The sequence below is a fragment of the Bubalus bubalis genome, chromosome 3, assembly GCF_019923935.1.
Source record: "Bubalus bubalis isolate 160015118507 breed Murrah chromosome 3, NDDB_SH_1, whole genome shotgun sequence".
Taxonomy (NCBI): Eukaryota; Metazoa; Chordata; class Mammalia; order Artiodactyla; family Bovidae; genus Bubalus; species Bubalus bubalis.
In genome coordinates this window covers 32,436,813-32,455,275 of record NC_059159.1, presented here as the reverse complement: position 1 = coordinate 32,455,275, position 18,463 = coordinate 32,436,813, and the positions used below count along the sequence as shown (strand labels likewise).

General features: G+C 44.8%; 1 protein-coding gene and 1 long non-coding RNA gene across 10 annotated transcripts in view; one reads left to right on the top strand and one right to left on the bottom strand.

Moving 5' to 3' along the window:
* Nucleotides 1-1,464: 1,464 nt before the first annotated feature.
* On the bottom strand, nucleotides 1,465-9,302 carry LOC123332640. The gene is made up of 2 exons (XR_006549570.1): nucleotides 9,168-9,302; nucleotides 1,465-3,618 (listed from the first exon to the last, which is right to left on the bottom strand). It is a non-coding gene; the product is annotated as an uncharacterized LOC123332640 (long non-coding RNA).
* MAP2K4 (mitogen-activated protein kinase kinase 4) overlaps nucleotides 8,622-18,463 on the top strand; it is a 104,859-nt gene continuing 95,017 nt past the window's right edge. For 7 of the 9 annotated variants that reach the window (XM_045164835.1, XM_044939255.2, XM_044939253.2 and 4 more), the window contains exon 1: nucleotides 8,622-8,876. In XM_045164835.1, the coding sequence (XP_045020770.1) occupies nucleotides 8,753-8,876 (124 nt within the window). In that variant the 5' untranslated portion in view covers nucleotides 8,622-8,752. The remainder of the gene's footprint in view (nucleotides 8,877-18,463) is intronic. The other 2 variants (XM_025280534.3, XM_025280533.3) reach the window with 2 other exon arrangements.

The following is an 18,463-nucleotide window of genomic DNA, read 5'->3' as shown; positions in this document are numbered from 1 at the left end:
CTTGTTGTCCTCACCTCACTTAGAACTCCCAGGGGCGTTTGATTTGCCCTGACCTTTCTGTCAGGCTTCTCCAGCTTTCACTGACTCTGCGTTTCCTCGGCTCTCTTCTTCCACTGTCCCCCTTTCAGTGTTGCAGTTCTCTTCCCATCTCGTCTTGTCTGTCTGCCCCCGCCTCCCCACCCCACCCGCATTCTCACTCTTTCCAGATGATGTCTTCCTTGCCTCCTCCCTCCCCTTCTTCCCTTTCCACTTGACAATAATCTCCAAGTCCTAGGATTTTACCGCCTTGTTCATCTCTCCGACACCTTTCCCCTCTCCATCCTCTACCCCTACCTCCTTCCAAGTCATTTCTAACTAGGATAACAACTGTCCATTTCCAGGTCATCCTGCACTCTACCACTCAGTCATCCTGTGTGTTTTTTTAGGTCCCAGGGCCTGAGTGAAATCCACTGTGTGAAAACTACTATTTCAGCTTAACCCATGTGGGAGTTTCTGAAGTTGACTTGTATAACAATGCTGTTTTTTTACTTCCTGGGCAGAGCGTGGTAGCAATTTGTCAGAGATGTAGAGTGACACTTGCCTAGGGTGTTACTCCCAACGCCAAGGTGCTTTGCTTCTAAGAAAGTCAAGAGGTGAGCTGGTTTGGAAAGGGAGGATGATAGATTTCTATCATCAACATGTTAGTTTTTAGCTGATCAACATCCAAGAAACGTAACAGTAATTTGGAAGCTTTAGTTGGGTCACAGAGCCCTCTTGAATCTGATGGAAGGTATAAATCCGTCCCCAAGGAAAATATACATACATCTCTACACAGAAAATTTTGCACACAAATTCAGGGAGTTCACAGAACCCTGAAGTGCATTCTTGGAACTCATGAATTTCAGGTTGAAAACTCTTACTCTGGTAATTGGTTCTTGATAAGGAAGTGACACTTGGCAGTTTAATAATTTCTTTATAAACTGGCAACTTGCTCCTTGTGATATAGGATCTTCATTCCTGCCCAAAGTTTTGGCAGCTAACTAGGTCAGTTAGTTTGTTGAAGTATGAGTCAAGAAACAATTATTTATTATTATGCTTAAAATTATAGATTATCAATTGTGTATTGTAATGCTTCTCCTTAGACCACTGCCAAAAGCATCATCTTGGCAGTTTGTAAAAAATTGTATTTCCAGGCCCCACTTCTCAAGAGCATCTGATCAGAGAAGGCAATAAATCTGGCTTAACGTGCCCTCTTTATGAGTCTGATGTGTAGCCACATCTCAGAAACCCTGGTTTAGAATGGTGGTCACTACACTTTTTAGATCAAGCACTCTTCACCAGTAAAACTATTTTGAGGTTAGAGAGCCACTAGTTGTATGTGTATTTATTAGTAAGTAACATACATGTATTATTTTGCCTACATATTCTATATAATAAAACATGTGAATGTAACAGTTAAGAAAGACAGATATAAGAATGAAGAAGTAATATTTCAAAATATTTATTTTACTTATTGAATAAAGTTCCCATTTAAAATGAGATTTGATAGGCCTCATTATGTGAGCAAATCTTGATTTAATACTCTAGTTACACAGAGATTTTTTTCAGGTCTGGTTCTAACTTTAGTTAGTTGTTGTGTTTTTTTTTTTCCCCCCAGAACTTAGTTTTTATGGTTTTCATAAATGAAACAAAGAAACGTTACAAACCTTCCAAATAGAAAAAGTACATCATTGGCAGAACATATTCATTTTTCAATGCCATCTGCTAATTAAGCAATTTTTGATGAAATGTGGCTACTAAACAACTCTGTAAAGTACCTGGTAGGATACTGTATGATGTTACACATCACTGAAAATTACCTTCATGTTCTGGATAGGATTTCAACCACACAGCCTAAATTTCACTGAATGCCAGGGTCTCGACGTCATCAAGAGTCTCCGTAACGTCAATCTATCTTTTGTTGATGCCAGGAAAAGAACTCCTGCCTTTAGGTACAGATTTGGAAAGCTTCTGAACTGTATAGATCATTTTTTTGTGGGTTTTTTCAATTTTATTGAAATATAGTTGATCTACAACATTGTGTTAATTTCTGCTGTACAGCAGAGTGATTGTTATACATACACATACATTCTTTCTCATATTCTTTTCCATTCTGGTTTATCACAGGATGTTGGACATAGTGCCTTGTGCTGTAACAGCAGGACTTTGTTTATCCATCCAATATATACTAGTTGGCATCTGCTAATCCCAGACTCCCAATCCATCCCTCCCCAACCTTCCTCCCCCTTGGCAACCACAAGTTTGTTCCCTATGTCTGGGAGTCTGTTTCTGTTTCACCACATGTGTTGATTTGTGCTGTATTTTAGATTCCGCAAGTTAGTGATATCATGAGGTATTTGTTCTCTTTCTGACTTAGTTTGCTTGTATGATGCAGAGATGATTCTTTATCCCATTAACTGACCAGGGGACCTTTAAAGCTTGGAAGGTTCTATCTGGTTAGCAATTTTGGAGAGATTGACGGAGAGGCCTCAGACCCCCTCAAACATTCTACCATCCAGAACTCTCCTTCTTTGGTCTTTTAGGTGCCTCACCTTAACCCTCGTTACTGACTTCCACTTTCCACATGGTCACTTCTGACCCCGATGGGCCTCCTTCAGTTCAGGTTGCCTGATCCCTTGCTGAGCTGATGACCCTGCCAGCTTTGGACAGCCAGTCCCTGCCCTTGTTGAATCTGTGACATTTCACTCTTCTTGATGGCCAGGGTTCCTGAAAACCCACCATCATGGAGCAGTGGGAGGCCCATCTGTCCCTGCTGTTGGATGCGAGGGAGGCTGGACCACTGCCCAAGCCAAGCTTCTGTCTGCACTGGGGTTTTCAGATTGAACTTTCCTCTCTCTAACGGAAGCTTCCAGGAGCATGAGGTGACTCTTGAAGGGCTTGAGATCAATAAAAGAAGCAAGCGTTTCTTTTCTTCCTCTAGGGAGCCAGCAAGATGGGTGAGTCATCTGTCACTGCTAATTAGAACGAGGGGTCTGAACGTCAGGGAACACATGGAGAGAAAAGGTTTGGGATGAACCAGACATTGGGGTTTAAAAGAAAACACACAAAAAGCTACTTTCCAGAGTACAGTCTATTCATGATGTGGTGTTAGGAGAACACAGAGAAAATTAATTGGCAGCAGTAGTCTATTTTAGGAAGACTTGGAGGGCCATTAAAGAGAGATTCAGGCTGCCCACGGAGAGGTGCAAAAGAAGTAGCACATAACCAAAGGCATAGAGCATAACCTTATCTTGGAAGAAGCGTGGTCACCAAGAATCAGGCATACAGTGTATTCATTAAAGCTTGCAGGATTTTACCCATGATCCCTTCTTGCCTCTTATGCTGCTATGGACCCTCCAAACCAGGAGCTGGAAGCATGTATTTCATTTGGCCAGCACAAGTTTTGAAATTCTCATTTTGAATACAAATGCCTTTTACATTCTTTTTTTACTCTAAGTGACATCATTTGGAGCTGATGAAGCAATGATGAGGGTCCCCCCGAAGTCCCTGGAGCATCCTGTGCATCACCAGCTGCTACCCATCTCTGTGTAGTCATACACTCCTGAGCTTTTAAGATCATGTCTCCTTGATCCAGCATGCCTGAGAGGGAAAGAAACAAGAAATCCTTTAATTTTGCTTCCTGAAAACCACTGAACTATACCAAACTGTCTAAAAATAGATCTTGAATTCTAACACACAGACTCATGAGATGGTAGGGAAGAAAGATTTGCTAAAATATGGTTTATATATGTAACATCAGGAGAGAGTGGTTTGTTGTTGTTCACTCGTTGTGCCCAACTCTTTGAGACCCTATGGACTGGTTCTTCTGTCCTCCGCTATTTCCTGGAGTTTGCTCAAATTCATGTCCATTGAGTTGGTGATACTAAGCATCTAACATCTCATCCTCTGTTGTCCCCTTCTCCTTTTGCCTTCAGTCTTTCTCAGCATCGGGGTCTTTTCAGTGAGTCGGCTCTTCGCATCAGGTGGCCAAAGTATTGGAGCTCTAGCTTCAGTGTCAGTCCTTCCAATGAACATTCAGGGTTGATTCCCTTTAGGATTGAAATGATTGAAAGACTATTCCCTTTTATTTGACTGCACTTGTGGCTTGGATTTAATAAGGCATAAAACACCAAAATCAGGGTGAGAGCTCTAGAGTAGTACCTGTCAAGAATAGGTTACAATCACCAGAGAGAAATGGGAGGGTGGCTTAACAAAACCTTTTTTTCAGACTTGAAGTGAACCAATAAAGACTGTTAAGTAGAGATATTCTATCAAAAATTTTACTCTATTGATCTAGTAAGAAATGTTCACTGGATAAATTCTTACAGGATTTATCATCTGTGTACCTTGAAATTCATTGCTATTCAAGTAGCATCTGAGCAGAGAACAGAAACTTGGTACCTTTGTTTTCTGTTCAACAGGGTGAAAAAAAGAAACATTCTGTGTAAGTAAAATAGAACATGGAAGGAAAAAGACGTGTCTCTTTATAAGACAGACTTTTCAGACTTAATTTGTTTCTGATTAATTTTTAAATGAAGCTGCTTACAAGAATATAAACATACAGTAATATTTTGTTACTTATAAAAGAATGCTTATTACAATAACAAAAGGACAGCTATCATTCTCAATTTAGCTACATATTACTTTTCATTTAGATATTACATTCATAATATTCACAATTCATAAGCTACCAAAGGTTTATTATCAATAGACTTTCTCCAAATCCTGCTGCCCAGCAACTTACGTGGAGAAAGGAAAGATGAATAAAACAGATAAGAAGTGGTAAAATTCTAGTTCTTTATGAAATTTTAGCTCTTTATAACAGATTTTGATGCAGTATTATGTGAAAGTCTTACAACTCAAAATTGATATTGGAATGTACCTATGTTTTATGAGCTATCAGTGGCCATCTTTATCTAAGAGCTAAGACAAGATCAGGGAGAGAATGATTTTCAACAAATAACTGAGTTCAGGTTAAGGCAACCTTTCTTCAAACTAATGGGAGCTTGTGTCTATATGTACATGCTGCTGCTGCTGCTGCTAAGTCGCTTCAGTCATGTCCGACTCTGTGCGACCCCATAGATGGCAGCCCACCAGGCTCTGCTGTCCCTGGGATTCTCCAGGCAAGAACACTGGAGTGGGTTGTCATTTCTTTCTCCAATGCATGAAAGTGAAAAGTGAAAGTGAAGTCACTCAGTCGTGTCTGACTCTTCGAGACCCCATGGACTGCAGCCTACCAGGCTCCTCCATCCATGGGATTTTCCAGGCAAGAGTACTGGAGTGGGGTGCCATTGCCTTCCCCGCTATATGTACATAGGGCCTTTTTGTTTGTCCATTCTGTATACACTAGTTTGCACCTGCTAATTGATCGCTCCCCCACCCTCTTTCCACTTTGGTGACCATAAATGTTTATGTCTGTGAGTCTATTTCTGTCTTGTAAATAAGTTTATTTGTATCAGTTTATATTCCACAATATACTTACTCTTTTAATTCAACTTTCTTGAATGAATTTCCTAGTTTGAATGTTTTCCTCTAGGTTTATTTGTTACATATATTTTTCATATTCAAGTTCATTAAATTGTATGAGGTCAATGTTTTTCTTAAGTTTCTATTAGAGAAATATGTATAATCGGAAAAGGGGGCTAGTAATGCTTTACATACGACTGTAAGTATTATCAGTGGTGCACAGCAAAGAACAGGGGAGAGATGCTTGCGGTACTTATTGGGGTAGGGAGATGAGAAGTCCTCCAAGCCATTTCTTGGTACCATTCCAAGACCCAAGGAATTGCAAGTGAAAAAATGAGATAACATACACAGCAGTGACATTTAGACCACAGGGACTGGTTGTGAAACCTACTGGCAGGTACTGGAATACAGTGTTAGAAAATTGCTCAAATAGAACTGTTTGGTGTCAGTAACCCTTCATCTGGAGTCTGATGATGACATTTGGATTGTGTGCCAGGAAACTAGGAGGCTGTTGATGCCTTCCCCGTGTGTGTTAAACAGGCCAAGTCAATGGAAATGCAAAATTAGCACAAGGGTGGAGGTGGGACGGGATTCCTATTTTTTTTTTTCCATTAGCATTTTTTGCTAATTGTTGGCAAGTTTTGTTGATGTTTTGAAAGATGAATTTCATTTGATTTTTGATACTAACCTCTCGAGTACTAAAATATAAACCCCAAAGAAAAGAAAGCCATCTTCGAATCTGTACCCCCAAAGAAGAGAGTTTAGGGAGCTTCAGCGTGTCCTCTTCTCTGCCCTTTGTTGCTTCTCTTCCCATCAGCACCATGCCAAGGATGCCAATAGAGTATTTAACCTTCACTCTGGGCTAAACAGCCTGGATGGGGGACTTTCCATCTAGCTTCTGATTAGGATTTCCCAGGACTTACAAGAGCAAGCTGGTATATACTGATTCCCAGATGGGAATTTGGCAATGTTTATAGTGACCTGGAATTGGAGATACTGCTCCATCTGCCAGGCCCTTGGAGGAGAGCTCTGGAGGGCTGGAAATGTGAGGCTCTCCACTTAGGCACACCCACCTGTTCTCACCTTCTATTTGCCTTCACTTAACTTTCCCTACGGAGAAGGCAATGGCACCCCACTCCAGTACTCTTGCCTGGAAAATCCCATGGACGGAGGAATCTGGTAGGCTGTAGTCAATGGGGTCACAAAGAGTCGGACACGACTGAGCGACTTCACTTTCACTTTTCACTTTCATGCACTGGAGAAGGAAATGGCAACCCACTCCAGTGTTCTTGCCTGGAGAATCCCAGGGACGGGGGAGCCTGGTGGGCTGCCGTCTATGGGGTCGCACAGAGTCAGACACGACTGAAGTGACTTAGCAGCAGCAGCAGCAACTTTCCCTACGCCCTATCTCTGGGGTTTCCCAGGTGGCTCGGTGGTAAAGAATCTGCCTGGCAGTGCAGGAGATGCAGGTTCAATCCCTGAGTCAGGAAGATCCCCTGGAGGAGGAAATAGCAATCCACTCCAATATTCTTGCCTGGGGAATCCTATTGATAGGGAAGCCTGGCAGGCTACAGTCCATGATGTCGCAAAAGAGTTGGAGACCACTGGATAACTAAACCACAAGCCCTATCTGTACCCACTGTGTGCAATCAAGATGATGGCTGAGAGTGGTTTTCAGAGCAAGAAGGCAGGTTTCTGTTGATGGGGGACGGATTACCAATATGCTAGGAGGAAGTTCCAGCACAGATAAGGTCTGCTGGAAGGATGTCCTGGTACAGATTGCTCAATACTTCCAAAGGGCAGGAATCATCTGGCTCCATGGTTCAGATTACCTGGTATGTTGTATAGCTGGTCATTCTATGTATAGGCAAGACATACCTCTGCCCAGAGATCCATACCTTACCATCACAATTACATTTCTGTTGGTCCACAAGCCCCTAGTCTCATAAGGGACTTTTTCTTTCTTTCTTTTTAGCTGCTACCTTCCTAAAATCAGTCTGTGCCAAGCATTGGAAGAAACCTGATTTTGTTCTATGAGGTTACCATCTTATATAATTAATATATAAATTACATATTTCTATAGCTGGTCTTATAAGGTGTAGAGGAGGTGAGGGAGAGAACCCAGTGTGTATTTAGGGGAACGTGGTGATGTGTGAGCTCAGTTGCTCAGTTGTACCTGACTCTGCGACCCCGTGGACTTGAGCCCGCCAGACTCCTCTGTCCATGGGATTTTCCAGCAAAGAATCCTGGAGTAGGTTGCCATTTCCTCCTCCAGGCGATCTTCCCAAGCCAGGGACTGACCTCTTGTCTCTTGTGTCTCCTGCATTGACAGGCAGATTCTTTACCACTGAGCCACCTGGGAAGCCAGATGGTGATACAGATGATGAGGTGGTGCTAGTGATAAAGAACCTGCCTGCCAATGCAGCAGACTTGAGAGACATGGGTTCCATCCCTGGGTCGGGAAGATCCCCTGGAGAAGGAAATGGCAACCCGCTCCAGTATTCTTGCCTGGGAAATCCCATGGACAGAGGAGCCTGGCAGACTACAGTCCTTGGGATCACAAAGAATCAGACAGGATTGAGCGCACACGCACACACACATTTTGGGAGGCCAGGAAGCTTGGGTGCTGACGGTACTGCTTTCAAATTTAATGTGCATGCAGATCACCTGGGGATATTATTAAAATATAGATTGTGATTTGATCTTGGGGTGGGTCCATTGGTAGTACTTTCAGTAGCATTCTCTAGGATCTTCCTTGGCAGTGTAGAGGGTTGGGGTGACAGGCAGGGCCTAACAGGAGCTCCATAGCTCAAGTCAACTCCCTTCTGGAAGTGCCATGTCAGAGACTGGACAAGAAGCACGACCTCCGTGACCCGGTTTCAGTTTTAAGATTCTGATTTTAAATTCTGAGATTTCAACAACAGGCTTCTTGAACTTTCGGGGTCACAGACCTCTGTGGGAATGATTAAAACTATGTACCCTTTTATCCCCCAGATGCACACACTCTCAGACCGCTGTAGGCCCCTCAGCGGGCCAGCAGCCCCGGATCAGGACCTCTGCCGGTCTCTTGGGCCGGGCACCCGCGACCTGAGCGGCTCTGCGGCTCCGCATCTGGTGCGGCTCGGCGTCAGGCGCGGGCGGAGGCGTGCCAGGGGGCGTGCCCGAAGGCGGGACCAAGGCGGCGCTGGCCCCGCCCCTCGGCCGTGCGAGAGGCCGAGCTTGCTGCATTGCAGCCGCCGCGGCGCCGCTCGGCTCCTCACTCCCAACAATGGCGGCTCCGAGCCCCAGCGGCGGCGGCGGCGGCGGCGGCGGCGGCTCCGGGGGCGGCAGCGGCACCCCGGGCCCCGCGGGGTCCCCGGCGCCCGGCCACCCGGCCGTCAGCAGCATGCAGGGTAAGGAAGGCGGCGGCGCCGAGACCCCGGCCCCCCCGGCTCTGCCGTCCGCGTCGTCGCGGCCTGTCTCCGCGCTGCGGACGCCCCCGGACCCGGCTGAGGAAGCGGTCGCGCCGCCCGCCCCGGCCAGCCTCCCTCCTCCCCGGCCTTCCCGGGCTCGGCCTGGCTCCCGGCGGCGGGCCGCGGCCTCCACCCGCGCCCGCGCGGCCCGGGGCTCGCCCCGCCGCCGGCCGCCGGGCCCACCTAGAGTCCGACCCGCCCCCGCGGCCGCCCCGCCGCGGCCCCGCTTACCTGGCGCGCCCCGCCCGCCTTTCCGGGAACGCGCGGCCGGGCGGCGGCTGGAGGCGCCCGGGCCTGGCCTGCGGTCCCGGCCGCTGAGGGCGGCGGCGGCGCCCCGGCCCTCTCCCCGCCGCCGTGGGGCCCGCGCAGGGCCATCTTGGTCCCGCGGGCGCCGCCGAGCCCGGCAGCCGCGCTGACCTCTGCGCTTCGCGCGGGCCCTCTGGACCCTCGGTTTGCAAACTTTTGCAGGGTTTCCGCGCGCCGGACTGGGCGGGGGGTGACTCCGGCCTGTGCCACCTGTGAGAGGTAACGAGACAGCCCTTGGCCCGGGAGCGGCGATTTGTTTCGGGCCGGGGGTTTCTGTGCTAGCGTTGCATGCGGACCAAATAAATTAAAACTGGGAATTGGGTTTAAAGGGAGAGATCCGGGACCTCGAAAGGCTGGGGTCAAGAGTGGGTCTGCGTGGGGGCTGCGCACCTGGAGCTGCCCTCCTCATCAGTGACTTGCCCCACCGGGAACGCCTGTGAGCTCTCTGTAGCCCTTGACTGGCGGTGTTGTTAAAAAATACTAGGCCCCAGCCCATCAGGGACCGTTTCCTTGAGTTTACTGGGGAATTTTGAGCAGTTACATTATTTTCAAAAATAGGGAATCTCGGAAATCTCCTGACAACTTTCGCAAACTACTTGCCTTCTTCAATAGCTAACAGAATCAGCGGGGTTACCCTTCATGGTCAGTGTGGCCATGGTTACTCTTGGATGAACATTTACCTAAAGGGCTCTAAGATCTGTCTTAGGCCGTGTGTCTAGTTAGGTTTGATATTTATTGAGTCTTTCGGGTTTATGCGAGTGTGATTCAGGAAGCGGAGACGGGGGGATTTTTGTCATTTTTACCTCCCTGTCCCCCTCCACCTGGGATATAGGTAAGGAACAGAGAGGACACTTTCTGTGCAGGTCCTCAGATGATTAGTTGGAATTAGTTCCTGGATGCCACTGTGTTGCACAGTATACAGATGAATACAGGATGCATTTCCTGATCTTTCCGTTGGTGGTGGTGAAATGAAACAGTAAAATGACAACTTTAGATTGTATTGCATATCCAAAACGAGTGACTTAATGAGCTTATAAATATGCAAGTTTGGGGGGAGGGGGCTGAGGATAGGGAGGCTGATAGTTTGAAAAAGCTGTAGACATTTATTTTCCAAAAAATATTTATTGAGCATCTGTTTAGTGCCGGGCATAGTGCTCCAGCTCATAGTGCTGTTTATAGGAAAGAGTGAATCAGAAAGCCTCATTCTTGATGGAGCTTATTCTTCAGGTAGGATTGGGGAGGGAAGACTGTGCAGATAAATAAGAAAAATTGCTAATTGAGAAAAGGGTAATGAAAGTAACAGGCTGGGGTAGAATTTGATAGGGGAGGGGGCAGTCTGCTTTGATAAGGTGGTCTTAGAGGACCTGTCTGGTAAGATGATTCTTGTGATAAAGAAGAGGGTTCTAGGCAAAGAGAACCATACATGTGAAGATTCCAAAAAGTGGAAAAGAGCCTGAAGTATTCTAGGAACTCAGAGAAAGGCATCATGGTTAGGGGTTACTCTGATGCTCTCCATTCTCCTCCTCCCAACCCCTGGGTTTTTATACCCAGTCAGCTGACCTTTCTAATATGCAGTTTTGTTGTTGTTTAGTCATTCAGTTGTGTCTGACTCTGCAACCCCATGAACTGTAGCCGGCCAGGCTTCTCTGTCCATGGGATTTCCCAGGCAAGATCCTGGAGTGGGTTGCCATTTTCCTTCTCCAGGGGATCTTCCCAACCCAGGGATTGAACCCAAGTCTCCTGCAGTGCAAGCAGATTCTTTACTGCTGAGCCACTGGGGAAGCCCCTAGTAAGCAGAACCCAGTTTAAAAGGGAGAGGGAGGACTTTAAGACTTCTCTTTGAACTCCTGATGAATTTTCTTTTGTCACTGCTGTGTGTAGCCTTGATTGATTCAGGAACCTGTTGGTTATATCTTCTTGAACCGATCTCGATTACTCAGAATGAAGAGAAGCACTTGAAGCTCTCAGGATGGTCTCTCGTGCAACCCGGGTTACAAACCATGGGCTTAAGCAGCTGGGTAGGATCTTCACTTGTCTTGTGATGTTAGAGCCTCACCTCCCCACCTTCACCTACCAGATCTTTGGCTTTAGGTCAAACTTGTGATCCTTGGTTGTTTGGTAAATGCCACTCCTTCCCTCACCCACCCCCAAACATGGTCAGTTGCCACCCTAAAGTACTGTCTCTCTGGAGTTGTTAATGACTGTGCTCATTCCAGTAATGGGGTTCAGTTGAGGGGCCACGTGGAATATACATCATCTAACAGACGTCGCGGTCGATCTGTGTGATGAGCATTGTGCTGGACACTGGATCACTCTGCACACTTTTTTATGGTCTGAGGTTTGTGACCCAGGAGTGGTCTCAGTTGAGAATTACTGTTTTTTAATATAATGCTTAAGTTAAGCCAGAGCTCTGGAGTCCTGGATTTGAATCTCTTCATCAGGATTTACGAATTCTGTGATCTTGGGCAAGATACTTAACCTTTCCAAGTGTCAGTCTCTCCATTAGAAAGTAGGAATACAGCTTACTTTACAGGAACTTCTAGAATGCAGATACAGCGTGGGCCTGACATACAGTTAAGTATGTGATCAATACATATTAGGCATATCAGTGATATTAGGCATTATCATTGTTAATAGCAACAATGCTCTTATTATGGTCTAATTAATTGTCTCTTTCATTATTAGCAGATGAGTTCCTAACCCCTCATCGTGGAGTTTCTTTAGCTTCATTATCATTGGGTTCTACCCTTTTCTGTGAACTGTTTATTTCCATTTTTCATTATTGAGCATTTCTGTTCAGAATGTTCTCGATGAGTATTCTTCCTGAGTTCAGGTAACTGCTCTGCCATGTACAAGCTCTGCGACCTTGGCAAAATTACCAGCCTTTTCTGAACTCATCTGTTTTCTCATTTGTTAAAGTAGGGATAATACTTACAGGCCTGTTGTGAGAATCACATTATTAGATTAATGCTTATGAAAGTGCTTTGAAAATTATAAAATCTCTACATGTATATAAAGGGCCTTCCCAGGTGGCACTAGTGGTAGAGAACCCATCTGCCAGTGCAGGAGGCTAAGAGACCCAGGTTCTATCCCTGGGTCGGGAAGATCCCCTGGAAAAGGGCATGACAACCCACTCCAGTATTCTTGCCTGGAGAATCCCATGGACAGAGGAGGCTGGTGGCCCATAGGGTCATGAAGAGCTGGACACGATTGAAGCGACTTAGCATGCACGCACACATACGTATATAAGGATTGTTATTAAACATGGTTTGTTAAGTAGTTAGTAGCCCCTTAAAAATGAATACATTTTAAAAAATGAGAAATTTATTATGGAAAACTTAAAGCAGGGAAAAATAAAACATCTTAAACTTTACTTGGGTAGCTGAGAAATGTCAGTTTTTAAAAAATGGTTAGAATAGTTAGAATCTGTAAGTGTGTGTGAAAAACAGAGACATCTGTAAAGTACTTGTTACAGGAAGTGGTTATAAATTATATGTTATAGGTGCCTCTGATTCTGTTAATGTGCTTATCTAGGCAATTTTTCTTTTTTTGAGTCTCTTATAACATGTATAATACATGTATAACATGTATGTATGTATAACAGAAAACTTATAGACTAGCCCATTCCTTACCCATTTACCCTCAGCTGAACATTTTACAAATGTCAATTTAAGTAAAAAGATAACTTGATTCTGCTTTTAAAAAATATACAAAATAACGCACAGCATAGCAACCATAGTTAATAATATTGTATTGCATATTTGAAAGTTGCTTACAGAGTAGATCTAAGAAGTTCTCATCACAGGAAAGTTTTTTTATGTATGATGATGAATGTTAATTTGACTTATTGTGTGGTGATCATTTCTCAATTTGTACAAACATCGAATCTAGTTGTATACTGGAAACTAATAGAACGTTATGTCAATTATACCTCGTTAAAAATTTTACAGAAAGAAAACACAAACACACACACAAAACTTACAAGTGTAATGAAACATATCTGTTGAGGAAAAGTGAAAATTTGAATCAGTATACTTTTTTCTCCCAGTAATATTTGCATATACAAAATTAGTATGAAATGCCCTAATTGTGATTCTATTTGACTGTCTGTCTTTACCATTTACCAGAGGAGTGTGCCTCAATCCTAATTTAAAAACACTGAATGGTGCACAGGGATAAGGTTCCAAACTTTGGAGTGGCTTGCCTTTCCTAGTGTGTTGGAACACACTTTCTCTCACCGTTTATTTGACATGACCTGAAAAATAAAACTCAGCTCAGGAAATTGGTGCCCCCTCAAAGCACGTGATGTGTTTCTCTATGTTCCTTAAAAAGGAGAGTAACCCTAGTATTAAATTTAAGAAAGTAGAAAAACATAATGCTTTCAAGATACTTATTTTCTCATGTTTTCCTTAATGTCCCTTATCAGACTGTATATTGACACGTGTTTAAAGTGATGTATTAGAGAACCCTGTATTTTAAGTCATGTTTCTTTTTTTGTAAATTTCTCTTTTCCTGTTCTGTTTCTGTTACCTCATTTGAGAAGCTTGAATTGACTTGGGCCATAGAGTTTTTCTTATTTTTAGGGGTCTGGAAATCAGATCAACTCCATTGCACATAATTCAGATGGACCTCTATCACTTGGAGATCTGGACAGCCCACACAATACAATCTGAGGAAGTATAATTCAGATTTAAAGTCAAGAAGGGAAACTAATAGTTATCACAGCTCTTTTTCCACCGTCTTTACTTAAGTTGATGCTCATAAGCTCTCTTTAAGGGTAGGTGAGTATGGTCCCCTTTCTTAGATCAGGGAATAGACATTTATACTGAGGGACTTGCCCTGGTGAAAGTGGGTTTTAATCGACCTGGTGACAGGCAGCCTTTGTTCTTCTTTCCTAGGCTTCCTAGCATGAGGTGAGATGGTATTTCAGCGCTTAGTTATAAAATCGGAGTCAGTAAGGTAGTCACCAGCCACAGGGAGGAAAGGAACTGGGCATATGGGGACTGACAAGATCCTGAATGTTAATTGTGAGTGACTAGTTCTGAATGATGCAGATAACCTGGAGTTACTCTATTAAGGTGGGTTCCTTTGCAATTTGAGAAAGGTGAAGTCAGGAAAACTCAAGGAAGTAACCCAGCAGGAAATCTGTGGAACTCTGTCTAAGTACATTGCAAATAAAAGGTCTGGATAGGCTTAGATAGGTGCTTAGATGTTAGAGCTGCCATCGTGTACTGTGAGTGACTTTACAGTTGAAGGCATGCGCCAGAATTCTGAGGTTGGAGTTGTAAGGAGACCCGCTGCTGGCATCTTCCGCTGTGTAGAAGGAGGGTTTGGGTGCTTGGTCTGTGGCCTGACCCAGGAAGCAGGCAGCTGTGATTGTCTTTATGTCAGGTGGGCTTTGTACTGTAGTCATCATCCCTTTTCAGCATTTCTAGAATCCAGGGTGTCTGGAAACCATAAGGTGCTTCTGAGGAGGTGGGCAACTACTTAGACCCCTCCCCACCCCCCGCCCCATTGTACCCCCGCCCAGATGAAGAGAAGGGGGATGGTTGCTGTGCCCCATGAGGGCCATTTGACAAGCAGCTTTACATGTGGGCATGCTGCTTCAAATTCTGAGATCTCTTGATGTTATTGTTAATCGTATATATAAATAAGGAAACTGGGCTCAAGTGAGATGACTTGTTTGAGTTTCACAGTTGGAACTAGAACCTGGGTGTGACATTCTTTATTTTGTTTTCTACTTTCTTAAACACCGTTATGCCTTTGGTTTTAATGTACACTCACACACATCCTAAGCAGCCTTTTAAAGTGTTGCAGACAAGCTCACTTTATCTGGTAAGTACAGTAAATTGTAGGTTTCCAGTTATGGCCAGTTAAGGGCTTCTCAGGATTGGGGCTAGAGGTTGAGAATGAGGGGAACATGCGGGAGAAGCCTGCTGAGAAAAAGGAGAGGAAACCCCCTCCTCCACCTTTATTTCTTTTGTGGGCTTGCTAGCATCCTGCCCTGTGTAACTCTGTGTTTTATCATTGGATGTCTGAGATTTGGTGAAAAGAAATTTGGTTGGGGCCAGATAAAATGAAAAGGACTCAAATTTGAAGCAGGAGATCAAGTAAAACTAAGGCCCTGGGTACAGATACTAAGTTAAAGAGTGCAGCACCTAAGATTTTGAAAATTTAACCTGTTACTAGCAGTGGGTTCAGCTGCTACGCACTACTCTCGGAGATGCAGGGCTCAGAGTATGTGCATGGAAAGACAGAATTTAGATGTAATTTGTGAGCAAGTGAGACCTCAAAAATTGAATATATGTGAATGAATATTAATGGGATAATTACAACAATCACAAACTTGCTTAAGTTGAGGATTTTGGAAGTTTTCCCCCCCATTTCTTTCTCACCATCTTTCTCTTTTACAAGGTTGGTGGTGGCTCCCTTGGCCCCGCCCTGCCCTTTGAACATCATAAACTTTCCCTCATCTGTACTGTACTGTAAGCACCAGTTCTCTGACCTTGGCGGGTTCTTCTCCATATTTATATAATCTTTCTATATATAGGTTCTCTCTCTCTACATATGTGTGTGTGTGTGTGTGTGTAAGTGTTGTATATGTATACATGCATGTGTGTATGTGTAGTCTTAGAGGTCTAGAAAGATGTACTAATAACTTTTTTTCTGACTTCATCGGTAAGATGACATGGAATTTCAAGGAAAAGACAAGTCGTTCTGTTCCAGTTTCTCTAGCCCATGCTTGCCCGTGAACCCCAGGTCAGTTAGCAGATCTTTTCTGAATGAAGAATAATGCAGACAGGGAAGTAAGTATGAGTCCTTAGAGTCTGTTCACCTGGTCACTTAATCCATAACTAGGTTAGTCTGTCCCCACTCCAGTACTCTTGCCTGGAAAATCCCATGGATGGGGGAGCCTGGTGGGCTGCAGTCCATGGGGTCGCTAAGAGTCGGACACGACTGAGCGACTTCACTTGCACTTTTCACTTTCATGCATTGGAGAAGGAAATGGCAACCCACTCCAGTGTTCTTGCCTGGAGAATCCCAGGGACGGGGGAGCCTGGTGGGCTGCCGTCTTTGGGGTCGCAGAGTCGGACACGACTGAAGCGACTTAGCAGCAGCAGCAGCAGGTTAGTCTGTAGTTTTGCTTCGAGAATTTTACCCGCTCTGTTTTTAGTTACATGCATGGATTCTGTACTGATTATAGAACTTCCAAGTTTTGAGAACTTTTTAGCATTTAAAAGGCTTAACTTCTAATGTGTTCGGAGAGTAATTGGTGACATTTCTAACATTCCCAGTTACATATGCCTTAAATTTTTTCCTATTAAAGGCAATGGCACCCCACTCCAGTACTCTTGCCTGGAAAATCCCATGGATGGAGGAGCCTGGAGGGCTGCAGTCCATGGGGTCGCTGAGGGTCGGACACAGCTGAGCGACTTCACTTTCTCTTTTCACTTTCATGCATTGGAGAAGGAAATGGCAACCCACTCCAGTGTTCTTGCCTGGAGAATCCCAGGGACAGGGGAGCCTGTTGGGCTGCCGTCTATGGGGTCGCACAGAGTCGGACACGACTGAAGTGACTTAGCATATAGCATATACTTTTACTCTGTGACTTATTTTTACTACAACCATACAAATCCTTCTCATTCTTCTTCACATACCTTTCAGATTTATTTTTCCTGCTCCTTTCCCCATTCATATTGCTGTTCAGTTCACCTCTTCTCTCCCCTTTCATTTTTGCTACCTAGTAGCAACTACTGACTGTATTTAGAGCTAACAAGAGAATAGTAACTATCGAATTGTTTCAGTGTTTTACCAGCTTCCTCTCCAGTCTGCAGGTGAATTTCCCCCTCCCTCTTCCAGTGGTGAGGGTGGGAGACGGGCCTCTGAGCTCCTCCGTGTTCCTTTTCCACAGTTGCTTCCAGAACGCCCGCTGCCAGCTCCCATTTCTCCTGACTTGTGCCTGGTGGATGCTGGCTGGCTTTTAGTTGCTTAGGTTCATAACACCCACAGAATCCTCCCCGTGGCACCCCCCCTCCCCCCCACCGCTCCTTGAAGAGTGTTTCTAGACTTTTAAGATGTGTGGCGGAAAAGGCAATGGCACCCCACTCCAGTACTCTTGCCTGGAAAATCCCATGGATGGAGGAGCCTGGTGGGCTGCAGTCCATGGGGTTGCTAAGAGTCGGACACGACTGAGCGACTTTCCTTTCACTTTTCACTTTCATGCATTGGAGAAGGAAATGGCAACCCACTCCAGTGTTTTTGCCTGGAGAGTCCCAGGGATGGGGGAGCCTGGTGGGCTTCCGTCTATGGGGTCGCATAGAGTTGGACACGACTGAAGTGACTTAGCAGCAGTGGCAGCAGCAAGATGTGTGGGCTTCAGCAGTTATGGCATGCGGCCCTAAAGTACAAGGGGCTCAGTAATTATGGTGCATGGGCTTAGTTGCTCTAGTGCATGTGGGGTCTTCCTGGACCAGGGATCAAACCCATGTCTCCTGCATTGGCAGGCCATCTCCTATCCACTGTGCTATCAGGGAAGTCCTATAACTTAAAATCCTAAGAATTTTGATAGCTGGATAGGAGAGATAATCCTTTTTTTTGTCCTGGCTCTTTTTCCTACAAATTTTGATTGAATTTGTATAAATGCATTTGAGCAAAACTCATTCTAAATTTGATTTCTCCATTTTGTTCCCCAAAGCAATAAAAAACAGAGGTATAGGTAGACCACTAAGAAAACTGGAAATTCACCTAATAGACTGAGGGCAAATGAATACATATTCATTTGTATTTTGGAAGGCTTTTGTTTTGAACAGCTCATTTGGGTGCATTTTACAGAATTACATCTATCTATATAAATGTATGTGGGGGGAATCCCCGGTGGCTCAGAGGTTAAAGCGTCTGCCTGCAATGCGGGAGATGCGGGTTCGATCCCTGAGCTGGGAAGATCCCCTGGAGAAGGAAATGGCAACCCACTCCAGTATTCTTGCCTGGAGAATCCCATGGAGGGAAGAACCTAGTAGGCTACAATCCACGGGGTCACAGAGAGTCCGACACGACTGAGCTACCTCACTTTCACTTTCACTTTCAAATGTATGTGGAAGGTATAACCAGACCTAATTGAATTTGGAAATATGTTCATGTATCTAAGGAGAATTTACAGGTTTTCTTCCTATAGCTCCTATAGTGCTACTTATCATTTCTAGGGGCATGGTCTTTTTTCAGGC